This window comes from Gymnoscopelus braueri (genome assembly GCF_963280865.1).
Source record: "Gymnoscopelus braueri genome assembly, chromosome: 7".
Taxonomy (NCBI): Eukaryota; Metazoa; Chordata; class Actinopteri; order Myctophiformes; family Myctophidae; genus Gymnoscopelus; species Gymnoscopelus braueri.
In genome coordinates, this window is record NC_137608.1 from 26489722 (window position 1) to 26505314 (window position 15593).

Here is a 15593-nt window from a genome sequence, read left to right on the forward strand (position 1 = left end):
TACCTCCCACCCAGATGCAAACCAAACAGTTCTGATGAAGGAAACACTGACTCCCACATTAGTGGAAAATATGAGTATAACTTTTACAGTAATGTATTCAGGACATAAGACGCACACGCGCGCGCGCACACGCACGCACACACACAGTGTATAATGAATATGCCCCTTATTGAAAAATGTGAAAGATCAAAGGATCCCCAAACAGCAGAGGCAAACTGAGGGAGGATGGTTAACAAATTATCTTTGTAGGGGACTCGTAAGAGGAACAGCATGAGGGCTTTATGTAAATGTATGCGAAAGCCAAACGATAACCCCTCATCAAATAGTTCACATCAAAAAGCAGGCTCACAGATAACAATGTGCAGCATTTCACCACAAGCAACACAGAACAACAACACAGACACAGACACCGGCAGCAAGCCACAGTCAAAGCAATTAACAGGGAAGCATTAGGACACACACAATGTATGTAAATGTATGTACAGATATGTTCAATGTGTGACTTTCGTTCAGCATGTATAGAAAAGACAGAGACACAAACACAGTTTAGTAGGAATGTGGTTTTGAATAGATTAGTGGGCTGAGATGTACTGCATGTATACAAAGGGTTGCGTACAAATACAGTATGTGTTTGTGCATGTATTTTGCCAACATTAATTAATTAATTCTTAATTATGTCAGTATTTACAAATGTATTTCTGAAAGTGAGAAATTCATCAGAAGCAACTTGATTCTTCACCACTTTAACCCTGGCGTCCCTATTTTGAATTTCAGAAACATTTTGGAAGAGAACCGATCTACAGGCCCACAACAACGTGTCGCATCGCAACACGTCTTGAGCTGGTAGATCAGTTATTTTCAAGAAGGCTTATGTGTTTAATCTTAGCCAGTAGGAGAAGGGAAACATGCGCGGTGAAATCCACCAGGGCATACAGTACATGAACAAGGCAAAATAAACAGAAGTATATCTTACAGTAATGAGTTTCATGACATGGGATATTTAACACAAAGCTGGAACATTATTGATGCAAGCCTGGAATGACTGATCATGATAAAGCTACATGACTCTTGATTAAAATAAAGAAAAAAAGAGATGATGTGTGTGTGTGCATGCATGCATGTAGTATGTGTATGTTCCTCTTTTCTACATTTATTAAATCTGAGATGGCGATATTCGGTCAGTATTCCATTTTCTAATCATAAAGGAACTTTAATTAAAAAAAAGATATCAAGAAAGGTATTGAAAATAATAATGTATCACTGTACACTAAAGATGAGCTAACCCTCCAGAGTATGTCACTGTGATCCTTTGAAGGGACCCTGTAACATTCCCAGTCTGAACTGATTCCACACTAGCCACAGTGACATTTCATGTGGGAAGTAAGGGGGCCCGTTATGAGGCTAAGAATAAATCACATCCCAAAGATAATAATGAATAAATCTATAAAAAGGTGTTATGAATCACTAGGCTAAAAGGTCACGGTAACACTGCACTGGTTGCAGCATAGGCTGGAGAACAACATTGTCACCTGCGCCCACATCGCTAAGAACAGCCCAGTAGGTTTTCCTATTTAATGTGGAGTTTGCAAAAAGTACTTGGCAAGACATTCTCAAGTGGCACTGATGGTCACTGTGACATTAGGAGCAAGGCTTGGGATTATTTTATTTCACAGTTGGAGATCAGCAATTCTAGAGGACCCAATTATTATGAAATGGACGCAACTTCATGAAGTGAACTTTAAGTTGGATAACAGGGATGTCCTCCTCTGCCACTATGAGGGCCTATTGCACAGCGAGAACTGAGGTGTTTTCCCCGGTTGATGAAGCATGCCTGATTTATACAATTACTTGAAAATTGACTTATTTTGTCAAATGAGAAAAGGACCCTGCTCGACTGTCATTTATATTATGATTGGTCAATGGTCAGAGCATTACATATGGATTAAACATGGAGATACAAAGTTTCTGCCCAACATCGACAATATAGTATATTCATTTTTTAGTGCCGAACTAGAACTAATGCAGTGGAACTGGGAACCTGCCGGTAGCTAACATGGTCTATTGGCAGGGTGAAGGATAAAAGTCAGGGGTCAACTATCAAAAACAAACATGGTTCACTGAGCCAACTTCACCATGGTAGCAGGGACATTTCACTGATAATTCACAACTCCATGTTCACCATGGTAGCAGTAAAGGGGCATTTGATTTCAATAATAATTCACTTCACCCATAGTTTACTCCTAACTTGGAGCCAATGAATTCCACATACAGACCTTTGCTATGATATGCTTCAGATATTTGGTTGTAGTGAATTTTGTTTTAGCTAAAAAGTTTTTATTTTGGGAACTACAACTTTCTACTAGAATTTTATGTGGCCTCGTCCCTTGTTTTTTTAAAAAATCATTGTACCTACTTTAATAGGGATAAGGAACAGGGGCATCATTGTGATCTCTGATTGCACACAGTAGACAGTGAGTCTCCATACCAAAAATTGCACAAAATATATATTTTGTTTACATGAAATATCGTATTAAATCAAACAGTTAACATAATGCTGTTCATGTAATTACAAGTCATGTAATTTGTAGAATGCAACTCACATAGTATATTAACCAAATTTGCATACATATGAATTGCATACCATAATGCACGACAGTTTTCCAAATCGATAGGAGTGCAAATGCCATTGATTGCCTGATGCCCCGATAAGCAAAGACCTTGAACAATCTACATAGAGAATCAATGACCATCACCTTTAATTCCCCGCTGTCCCAGCCAGTCACTACTGGAACACAACTACTGTGCTCAGTCAGGGTCTGATGCTCCTAGTAGCTAATGAAGATGGCAGGGGTCCATGTGTGTGTGTGTGTGTGTGTGTGTGTGTGTGTGTGTGTGTGTGTGTGTGTGTGTGTGTGTGTGTGTGTGTGTGTGTGTGTGTGTGTGTGTGTGTGTGTGTGTGTGGTGGGGTGGGGGAGTTAGGGAGGGTCAGTTCTGTGTTGAACATGGCTCGTGGTTCGAATGGTGGTCTGGTTCTTTTGTAGCTGTTCACTGACAGACATGCCCACTGGTCTGAATGACAGATGAAAGCTGGAAGCTGAGCAGGGGGCTGACGGTAGGGGGTGGTGGCATGTGTGCGTGTGCATGTCTGTCTGGCTGTTTATTCCAGTCCTCTGTGTGAGTGTGCATGACCGCAATATTCGAGGGTGAGCCTATGATTATCAAGCAGAAGTGAGACAAATGGCATTGTTGTGATCAAAAGCTGTTTTTCTACTTAACTGAGGGAGGGAAAAAAGGAAGCCTGCTGGATGCCCATGTTATGTATACGACACCTGCAGTGCCGCTATGGAAAATGTAATAAAAACTAAAGGAGTCAATAATGTTCTACACACGTACCTCTGGTGGGTGGTTAAAGTAGGACTATTCACAAGTCTAGGTTCCAAGATGTTTCTCATTTAGAAGTCACACTGACTGCAGGGTCTAATAAACAGAGCCATAGAGATATGGCACTTTGCTGGATCAGCATTAGAGGAAAACAATGAATGATCTTATTGTTAAAGGTGATTATTTACTCAAGTCACATCACATCATCTGTGGAGCAAGACAATCCAATATTGTGTAACACAAGCAGCCATTTTCCAAAGTAAAGATATTACAGGACTGATCAGTAGCTTCGCCAATATGAATGGAGCCCAATGATTCATAGTTGTTTGAACACTGACTACCAATTGAGTGTTGTATTACAGTGATGTTATCAAAATGTATAGCCTGATTCCCAGAAAGCTATCATGGGCACGGTCAGAGACACCTTCACCATCTTGTCTGATTCACTGTGAATGGAATTTTAAAACTGCTGGCCATTACAAATTAATAGGCCAGGACAAAGTATTCTTTCTCCTTTCTTGCAGTGGGAGACATTTGGAGATATTCACTGATGCTGAACCAACTATTATAGGGTAGTAAGGAACTTAGAACTTACCTCACACATCTGAATGCTAAAATATGTTCAGGTGTTTCTCAGTTTCAGTTGTTTCTCAGAGTTTTCAGATCCTCAAAATTAACCACATTTTCTTTAAGTCATTAACCATTTAGATACTATCTACTATGCTGCCTGGGTTACGCAAGGGGTCTATATTTGGCCCCCTTCTTTTTTTCCACTTCTTTATATTAAAATACATTTGTTATGCCTTTACTGGATAGTAGTAGTGAAGAGTGACAGGAAACAGGGAGAGAGAGACAGGGATTGACACGCAGCAAACGCCTTCGGGCTCGGGATTCGAACCCGCGACACCCACGCATTAGAGCCTATGTGGTATGCGCCTTAACCACTACCCCCTTCTTTTTCCCTCTACACCAAATCTCTTCGCCAAAAAAAGCTGATCTACAAGTTCACAATCTGTCGTGTTGCAACCCACTGTGAGCTTGTAGATCTACTATTTTCACTAAATGTTAACCTATTTTCGCAGAATGTTCGCCTATTATAGCATGCCCAGAATAGGGATGCTAGGGTTCATATGGTTGATTAATTTCCCGCTGTCCCAGCCAGTCACTACTGCTTATTTTAAAGTGCCTTGTTAGTAGGCTACTAATATTGTATAATTTGTTATAAAGAAGAAAGAACATTTTATGCCAGGTTAAGATAACTTTTCATACTAAAACTATTAACCACAGGGTTATCTCAGTCCCCCTTTAACAGAAAAAAATTATAATAACGTATCGGGGGGGAAAAGGCAATTGCCTGAAACTAAATCATTTATCTGATTGCAAAACAAAACAAATGTATTTTCTGGTGAAATTAGCCAGTTAATGCTTCAGTCTAATTTGCAGCCCAACACTACATAATTAACTCAAAAGTGAAGATATTTATTTTTCACATAATTGCATTTCATTCAGTTCATTTGTGGCATGTGTTGTTTTGCATACAAGATGTGCTTTGATTTGCCACAATTTCATTTCAATTTATATAGCTGCTGTCAATGTTTGGTTACGAAGGATAAAAAGGTGGTGAGTTTGTTAACCACATGAACCCTAGCGTCCCTATTCTGGGCGTAGCACAATACACAAACATTCAGGCGAAAATAGCTGATCTACATGCTCTCAGTCACAATGTGTGTTGCGTTGTGAGCTTGAATATCGGCTATTGCCGGTGAGAAATTTGGTGTAGAGCATAAAAAGGAGGGGTTCAAGTACAGACCCCCATGGGGCCCTGGCCAACAAAGTATATGTACAGGGTTTAAGTTGTAAATGACAGCCCTACCTGCAGATTGGCTGACTGGACATTTCACTGCTGCTAATGCATAGAATTAAGGTGATTAAGACATACTTCTTTTTAGGGAGAAAACTTGTTAAAATGTATATATATGAATATCCATTTAATACTCAAGTGTCACTGTTACTCTTTGTCTTGGACAGGGAATGTTGCTCTGCTCCAATGCCTTCGGGTTATGTAGCTGAACACTGGATTCATTATATGGGGGGAGACAATAGTCGCTGTTACTTGGAGACTTTATTAGAAAATAAAGGTTAGAATCAGAATGTACACATATAGCTCCAAGGGCACAGTGTTGGTCCATATTGACTCACTGAAACACATCCACACACATCTACAGCATCTACAAAGAGCTGTACTTAACCACTTAAAACTCTATAACCTATATCAATTTTGTCGACCAGGGCCCCCCCAACTGCCCCCTAGGGGTCTATTCCGTGTCCCCTGCTTTTTTCACTCGACACCAAATCTCTTCATCGAAAATAGCCGATCTACAAGCTCACAATATGTCGCAAATTCATTATTTTCACAGAACATTTGCCTTGGGTTTATGTGGTTAACACAGTTTATCATTAGAACTATATACCTCATGCTCAAACAGGTTATTGTCCAGTGGGCTTCTTTTCAACTACCCACGGGGCATCTACAATGAGATTGTCCATCATGAACTGAGGGTACTTGGTATGAAGTTTGGCATTTCTTTAACCCATTCAATCCGGGAACGCATCTGTGTCACTTTAGATTTCTTTGGCTATAAAAGAATAGCAGATATACAAGCTCATAGCTATGAGCGTGTAGATCTGCTATTTTTGAAAAACCGTGAACATTTTTGCAAATCTTTGAATACATATTCGGTGCCGTGCTACGAGCTTGTATATCTGCTATTTTTGAATAGCCGAAGAATTCTAAAATGACACAGATGTTCCCGGTCTTAACGGGTTAATAAAAGCAATAGAGTCACTGTAAAGAGTCGATAGAGCCAATATGGAACTGAGAATATGGCGCAGTTGTTCACAGAAATTGATAGAATGCCCCCAGTTCTGCTTCACCAGCCTGTGGTGTGTGTATGTGCACGTGCGTGCTTGCATATGTGCGTGTGTGCGTATGTGTGTAGATGACTTGTATCACTATACTTGTGAGGGCCAATCTGTCTCGTCTAGAAGAATTTGATAAATATAAATTGTAAGGATTTTTTTTTGTGGTTGGTTTAGGGGTTAGGGTTGAAGTTATGCTTGATTTATACTTAGTGTAATGCCACACACATTTCTAACTCAGGCTTTAGGGTTACAAATGGCAAAAAAGGTAAAGGCTATGGCATTTATAAATGTTATGATGTCCTCAAACATATAGTAATACAAACAGATGGGCCTTGTTTGTTCATTCGATTTCAGCTGTCACAATAGAAACAATTTTCTTCTGAAACCTATTTGAACCACATGAACCCTAGCATTGCTGTTCTGACTTCTCGCATCATTATTAATAATATTATTAATATTATTTTTTATTTATTTGTTATTATATAATCGTACTGTAGCAAATGTAGTCCCAGGAAGAGACCTTTGGATTGTATGGCTTTGTTCATTTTGTTTATTGCTTACTTCACATCCAGACAATGACTGGGTCCACTAGCTCTTCATAGTCCCTGTGCATCTGGTCAAAAGATGACCAGTCAAACCCTTACACTGTCAGCTCCTCAGTTCCCATCTCTCAAACTGGAACTGAATTTTCTCGATCACTCAACCCATTCCTTCCTCTCTGCCTCTTCCATTTGATCCACCCCCTAACGCCTGATTTATACCAAAAACAGTTGTAGATCTGCTATTTTCGGTGCACATCCAAGTGTAAATCAGGCATTGGCCTCCTACAACTTTTATCTAAGAATACCCAGGACCGTTTCCATTGTACTTACCTCCACCATCACCCTACCATCATCCATTACCTCTCCACCGTTCCATTCACCCCTCCCATCCCCCTACCTCCTTGGAAGGGACTCTGGAGCCCTTCCTCCTTGTCCACCAGCTCTCCACCATGGCGATAAGGCAGGAGAGCACCACGCCGGCCGCCAGGACGCAGAAGACGCCGGCAAAGCTGTGGATGTCGAGGGCGCTGCCTCGCTGTCGCGACTGGACCGAGCTGTACAGGTCACAGGGACTGTCTCTGGGCCACCACTTCAGCTTGAGGACGTCCATGTCTCCATTCTGCTGGAGTTCCAGGATTCTACACGCACGCACGCACGCACACACACACACACACACACACACACACACACACACACACACACACACACACACACACACACACACACACACACACACACACACACACACACACACACACACACACACACACACACACACACACACACACACACACACACACACACGTCATAAAATGGTAAATGGCATTTATAAAGCGCTATACATAGATTGTGCATTACATTCACCCATTCACACACCGATGGCGGAGGAAACCATGCAAGGCACCAACCAGCTCATCGGGAGCAATTAGGGGCTCTGCGTCTTGCTCAAGCACACTTCGACACTAACTCTGGGAGAGCCCGAAATCGAACTGGGAACCTCACGGTTGCCATCCGGCCGCTCTACCGACCACTCTACCCCTGAGCCACTGCCGTTCATCATCATCATCATCATGTCAATGTCATCATCACGTCACGTCATATCATGTCCTGTTCTACTGCAGGTCGTGTTCTACTGCACAAACACACAATAATAGAAATACTTGCAGGTACCTGCACGCACACATGCTGCAGTATTTACTGCAGTCGTCATAATTTCCCTCTGCCACACGAGGGCACTGTTGGCTTGCTCGAAAACCCCCTGATTCCCGTCAACTGCATTGGGCTGTCAAACTCATTATGGCCAACATTAATATGTTTTGCAGCGCAGTGCAAGTGCAATGCCATAATGTCATTATGCTGTCTAGCTCTAGCCATATGAATGATGGGATCAGAGAGGATACGGCGCGGTGGTTGATGGGAACCCTCTGTTCACTTTCAGCTTATTATTTAACTGGGTCGTTGTTGGGGTTTGAAGGGAGAGAGGGGCGCTCACGCACACAGGCTGGCGTATGGAGGCTCTGATGGCTTTGGGCTTAGAATTTAACTGAGACACTTTAGCTTGGTGGTGGGAGGAGGTGGGGCAGCAGAAGGAAAGACTAAGAGAGAAAGAACAACCGCGCGAGCACATGTCCGTAAACCCACACAGGAACGCATCCATAGACTTGCACGCACAAACGCGCGCGCGCACGCACGCACGCACGCACGCACGCACGCACGCACACACACACACACACACACACACACACACACACACACACACACACACACACACACACACACACACACACACACACACACACACACACACACACACACACACACACACACACACACACACACACACACACACACACACACCAGCACATTAAACATGGAAAATAAATGCAAATGAACAAACAACCATAATCAGAAGTGTACATATTCCCAAGCACGTGTAAATAGGAACGCAATTTCTGTGTACTCAGAAATTTACATTTACAATCATCACTTGGAATTTCCTAAGGGGCAAACACTTTTTCTTGAATGACAAAAAATAATCATGTCCATCTGTCTTCATTTTATATACAAATAACAAAAAACAAAAAAAGCTAAAAAAAAACATGAACGAAATAACATTCATAAAAACAACAACATCATTAAAAAACATAATTAACTTCATAGAGAAAAAGGAGAAAAACAATGTCCCATTTCAACGTAAGTCAACTAATACACAGCACATGTCTCTATAATGGTGTCAATCTCAGTTAGATGGGAGCTCTGCAGAGCTGAGAAATGGATAGAATGACTGATGTGTCCCATGGATCTCAGTAAAATAGAATAGAACATAGAATAGAACAATATAATAGATTCTAACAGAATAGAATCAAACAGAATGTAATGCAATAGTTGTAAAAGACCAGACAAGAGATCATAGACTAGAAAAGAAGGGAAGATAAGAGAGCAGAGCAGAGCAGAGCAGAGCAGAGCAGAGCAGAGCAGAGAAGAGCAGAGCAGAGCAGAGCAGAGCAGAGCAGAGCAGAGCAGAGCAGAGCAGAGAAGAGAAGAGAAGAGAAGAGAAGAGAAGAGAAGAGAAGAGAAGAGAAGAGAAGAGAAGAGCAGAGCAGAGCAGAGCAGAGCAGAGCAGAGCAGAGCAGAGCAGAGCAGAGAAGAGAAGAGAAGAGAAGAGAAGAGAAGAGAAGAGAAGAGCAGAGAAGAGCAGAGCAGAGCAGAGCAGAGCAGAGCAGAGCAGAGCCAACACAGTACAGCTGAGATCAAATCCACCAACTAAAGAGTGGATTTGGAAATCTGTTTGGTGATCTGCTGGTCCTGGTCAGATAAGATCAGATGAATTATACGGACGGTCCACATGACTGAACCCAACGAATGAAAGCAAAGATTTAGCAAAGAGGTGCTTCAGCACTATAGACAGGTTAAGAATATAAGAAACTAGAGATTCGGGCCCTCACACCGCCGATCCGACCAATATGTCTGAGTCATAATGTTGGGGGTTTTGTCAGAGTACCTACCCATTGTACCCTTCTGTCTGTGTGCCTTTTGTGCCCATATATGGCAATGGCAGTTGTGCTGGAGAATTATGTATCCGTAACTCACAGCCTTGGACAATCAATATGTTTATGTATTCTGTTTTTGGACATCTAGGTGTATGTTGATTTTGTGAGTGTCTTGTAAGCCTGTCCGAGCTGGGCATCTTGTGGTGCAGGACACTATAATACAAAGATCTATCTATCTTCTATCTATGGAGATAGACAACGTGGTCCGCCGGCCCGCGGACACGATTGCCCTGAACAGTTCAACCTTTATGAAAATCTAGTTTGTAACTTAGAATATAAAAACTGTGTGATAAACAGATGTTAGTTGGCCAGCTAGCCTACAGAAATGTTTTTTATCCATTATTATTTTCATAAAAATGTTTTAGATACATTTAGAGTAGCCAATAATTTTTACCCCTTTTTATCCCAATTTATGTTTATGCCAATCCTACTCCCCCAGTTCAACACCCCCCGCTGACAGGTGCTGCCCCAACCAGTAGGAGTATATGCAGAGACAAAGGTAACCTCCCTGCCCGGCTTCCTTATCCCGAACACGGACCAATTGTATTTGTCTAGACCAGGGGTCTTCAACGTTTTTCAGGCCAAGGACCCCCTAACTGAGAGAGAGATGAAGCAGGGACCCCCTCTATATTGTATGAAATTGTGTTTCAGATTAAACTTTTAATTTTATTTGCTATTTTTTTCCCCTCTAGACCTATACCTCTTTGCCAAAAATAGCAGATCTACAAGCTCACAACGCCTCGCGCTGCGTTGTCACGTTGTCTATCTCCATAGATAGAAGATAGATAGATCTTTGTATTATAGTGTCCTGCACCACAAGATGCCCAGCTCGGACAGGCTTACAAGACACTCACAAAATCAACATACACCTAGATGTCCAAAAACAGAATGCATAATGTTCCCCTCAGAAAAGGAATTCTAGGGTTCAAGTGGTTTATGTAAAAAAAAAAAAAATCATATCTCACAAAGATTTGGCGGACCCCCTATAGTAGCTCTGACGACTGTTGAAGACCCCTGGTCTAGACACTCAGCCAAACCGGATGGATTCAAACCCCTAGATTCTGTGCGGTGGATAGGCGTTTTACCCCTGTGCCACCTTGAGTGCTTTTTTATGCATCATTAACAACTCTAGTTGTTTTGAATTTGGGCCTACCACTTCTTGGTGGTTTAAAACCATATATAGAACATAAGATGCGACATGGGATACCGGTTCCGCTATCTTACCAGGGTATTGTTCACAACTGCTGACTAGGCAGCAATATCATGTGTACGTGTGCACTGCAGCAGCTATGGGTCAAATACAACTACAGAAAGTTACTATGTAACATTGCATTTAATGAAGTATGGATCAGCCACATTCTTACGATTTTGATGATAGTGTTATTGTTAATGTTATTGTTTTAGCTCCTCCTCAGCCTACACACAGAAAAATAATGGTTCTTAAATGGTTCTTTAAAAGTCTATATGGTTCCACAAAGAACCATCAACTACTAAAGAACCATTTGATCTACTGAATGGTTCTTCATGTTCCTCATCTAGTTCTAGAGAACCTTTTTTTGTCAAAGTTCGTTGAGGAACCTTTGCACTCTTAAACCATGTCTTAATAGGCAGACATTCATTGAAAATAGCAGATCTACAAGCTCGTAGATCTGCTATTTTCGACAAGCACATTTCAGCCGGTTGATGAAGTTCATACGGTTAAGGGGTTTGGGTTCTCTATCGAACCATTCAAATAAATGGTCTAAAAGGTTGTTTCTGGAACCATAAATGGTTATTCTATGGCATCACTCTGAAGAACCAGTTTTGGTTCCAGTTGGCACCTTTATTTTTCTGTGTGTATCTGAGAATCCTGCAATCACATTCCCAGTCATATAACATGTCAACTTGTTGACCTCTTACATTGTGCCTTACACTTTTCAGTTAAGCAAATGAAATGAATTACATTATGTCTTCTTGAATCATGATTTGTTCTCTTGGAGCGATTATAACAACATATGGTCAAATTAAATCTTTGATTGCAGATCTATCCACAAGTGTCTGCAACTGCTTTTAAATTTGTGTTGTATCTCACACGATAGGGGAACATTTCTGTTTTTGTTTTGTTTTGATTTATCATTGATATGAATATTGATGTGAAAATGAAAATGAAATTGTACTGTGATGTATCTCGACACTGAAAATGAGGTGCAACCTCAATGTACTTCGAGAATGAATAAAGGTTTGAAATGAAATGAAATGACATAATCAAAATACATACTTTTTTTGGTTCATTCTAGACTCTTGTTTTCTTTGACTCTTTTTGGTTGATTTGCTATATTGCTATATTGATATGCTTGTGAAGCACTTTGTGACTATCAATGTCTGTGAAAGGTGCTCTACAAATACATTTTACTTACTTACTTCTGGAACTGGGATTCTAAATGACATGTCACCTTTATGGTTTCACCTCTATGGTTTAAACAGATGGCCAGATGTTCACAAGGGTTTTCACAAGTCTCCTAGCAACAATAGACTGTTTAAGCCATCTATAATGACCGCAGTGGCCTAGTGGCACACCCTGGCTATTACTCTGCTCACAAAGACATTGTACAGTGATGGCCAATGCCTCTAGGCTGGATCCTCTTGGTAAGACATTGTACAAAACATTATTATTATTTCTCAAATGTTTTTAAATCAAACTGGATGTTGCAATAAAAAGATCCAGGTATTAGACTTCAGATTCTTTGTTCTGTCTGACGGCAAACCTTTCCTGCAATATAGTTACATTAAATAGTTACATAGTTACATTAAATGGTACTTGAACCTCTAGTTGTTTATATTCTGAACCTATCTACCTAATCACATGGCTGTGGTTGAAAAGCATTGGAGTTGCTAGAGTAATTAATTTCTCATCATGTCATCCCCCCCTCTCTCTCTGTCACACACACGCACACACACACACACACACACACACACACACACACACACACACACACACACACACACACACACACACACACACACACACACACACACACACACACACACACACACACACACACACACGCACACACACGCACACACGCAATCTGACAGAGTGCACGGCATCTATGAAATTACACTCAAACTAATGAGGAAGAATAAGACCAATCCCACCAACAGCATTGAAGAATCCAAGCGACATTTTGTCCAAATATTTCATCATTTCGGTCTTGGAAGTCAGCCGAGTTCTAAAGATTTCTTGCCTGAAAAAGGTACTATACTGTGTAATGATTGCAATTCCTGGCAGGTCTATGTGAGTCTATGCTTGCAAATTGAATGTTTTATTTCAAATATTCACTCGATGTCTCGCCTATGGGAGAGCGCCCTCTGGCGTGATCACAGAAGCATTACCTTATAAACTCCAGACAAACCTTTGGCTGGATTCTGACCTCCCTCTGACTGGAGGGCCCGCCCTCCATCCTATATAAGTCAGGGGAGAGTCATTTTCCGTAATTCAGTTTTTCTTCTCGTTCGATCGAGGAAGCACCTTCTCAGTCCACCTTATGGAGTCGGCACGGCGAAAGTCTCATCAGGACAGGATAATATCTTGGACCGCGAGACGCTGCTGACGGTAGGTGTTGACTTTCTTTACAAAACCTGTGACAATATCGCACGGTTCTTCCTAGAGGAACTTAACATGTTCCCTAGTTTTTCTAGCTTAAATTGCTAACGTGTAGTATAGTCTGCTACTTCTCAGTCTAGTAGCCGTGAGCCAGGGGATGAGCCTAATAAGCTCTCCTCAGCCCCACGGGCTGCTAGCCACAGTTAGCCCCGAGCTAGCTAGGAAAAAAACAAACACGCCAGCATAGTCTGCTCGGCCCCCGTGTTTTGTTTTTCCCTCCTCCCTGTTCCGTTCTTCAAGCTTAAAACGCTTAACGTGAACATGGCCTCCGCAGCTCCGAAGAGCCGGACCGGGTCCAACAGAGCCCCGGTCCCGCAGAAAGAGTGCGAGACGCCACCGACTAGCATCATATACTACCAGCTAGCGTAGCGCGTCGTCACCGGGAGCTTAACAAGCTCCCACTAGCGACACTGCTTGCAGGCTATCATGCTAACACAGAGTAAACACGACATCTTAAGATCGTGTTTTTCTCCAGGGTGACTTTTTACCCACGAGCTAACACCGAGTAAACACACCAGCGTCGTCCGCTCTTAGTGTGCTTTCTCTGGGTCAGCGCTGCACGCCGCCAACTAGCATCATAGGATACCAGCTAGTTTTTAGCATGTTGTCACTGGTGAGTTTAATAAACTCCCACTAACAACACGTTTGGCAGGCTACAGCAAACACGGCAGCATCTCTGCTTTACATCGTGGTTTTCTCCGAGGTGATTCTTAGCCAAGAGCTAAAACACTGAACAAACACACCAGTGTTTACACTCTTAGTGTGTTTTTTCTCTGGGACAGCCCTGCACGCCACCAACTAGCATAATACGCTACCAGCTAGCTTAGTGCGTTGCCATCGGTGAGCTTAACAAGCTCCCACTAGCAACACGTTACACACTGCGTGCTGACACAGAGTAAACACGACAGCATAACCTGCTTCACATCGTGTTTTCTCTCCGAGGTGGTTTTTAGCCATGAGCTAAACACCGGGCAAACACACCAGCGTCGTCCGCTCCTACTGTGTTCTTTCAGAGACAGCCCTGCACGCCACCAACTAGCATAATATGCTACCAGCTTGCTTAGCACGTTGCCATCGGTAAGCTTAGAGCTCCCACTAGCAACACGTTTTGCACACTGCGTGCTATCACCGAGTAAAACACGACAGCATCACTGCTCCACATCGTGTTTTTCTCTCTAAGGTGGCCTCTTAGCCACGAGCTAAAACCGAGCAAACACACCAGCGTCTTCCGCTCTTAGTGTTTTTCTTTGGGACAGCTCTGCAAGCCACCAGCTAGCATCATAAACTACCAGCTGGGCAGGCTACAGTTAGCTACACGCTAACACCGACATCGTGTTGTTTCTCTGGGACAATAAAAGCTTAGCAAGTTTTTCTCCCATACACGACTCCCCTGTTTTACAGACCTTGCCACAAACAGGCTCCACGCGTGTTGTGAACAATGACCGCTGCAGCCCAGCAACGAAGGGACCCCTGTCCCTCGAAAGAGTGCGGGGTCTGCGGGAATAGAATGTCGTGTCACGACGGACACAACTCATGTGTTATTTGCCTGGGACCGACCCACGCAGCCCGAGGGCCGTGTGAGGAAGGTCCGTTCCGCATAGCATGCGGACTGACTGAACCTAGGTTCGTCAGAAAACGGGCCATACATTTCCAAATGTTTGACCCGGCCATAGGAGTCCACGTCCACCGGGGCGGAGGGGGACGAACCCCCCCAAACCCTGCGAGGCGTCCCTTCTACACCAAGTTAGGAAGAGGACACGGACGAGGCCCAACTACTCCAGGGTACAGAATATGTCCCCTATAACCAGGTCATTGAGCAGGCGATTGGCCAGTAAAACGAGCCTCTCCCCACGACTCATACTCGACCTCGAGTTACCAGCGGCGTAGCCTATGGCCACAGCCGCAGCCAGTATGGGAGAACGGTTTAATGCCTACTCCCGTTGGCAACCAGCACTGGGACAACAGTTGACGTGTCCTGGGCTGAGCCCTACTCTTCCCGCTACCCGTGGAAGAAGGGGTTGCCACACACCTCACGTCAGAAGCCACGGCTCTGAC

General features: G+C 42.8%; 1 protein-coding gene across 1 annotated transcript in view; it reads right to left on the reverse strand.

The window, feature by feature from the left end:
• grid2 (glutamate receptor, ionotropic, delta 2) overlaps positions 1 to 15593 on the reverse strand; it is a gene marked incomplete at both ends in the record, with an annotated part of 751979 nt that overhangs the window by 5356 nt on the left and 731030 nt on the right. Inside the window, one exon of the mRNA XM_080434189.1 lies at positions 7243 to 7483. Coding sequence (XP_080290315.1) covers positions 7243 to 7483 — 241 coding nt within the window. The remainder of the gene's footprint in view (positions 1 to 7242; positions 7484 to 15593) is intronic.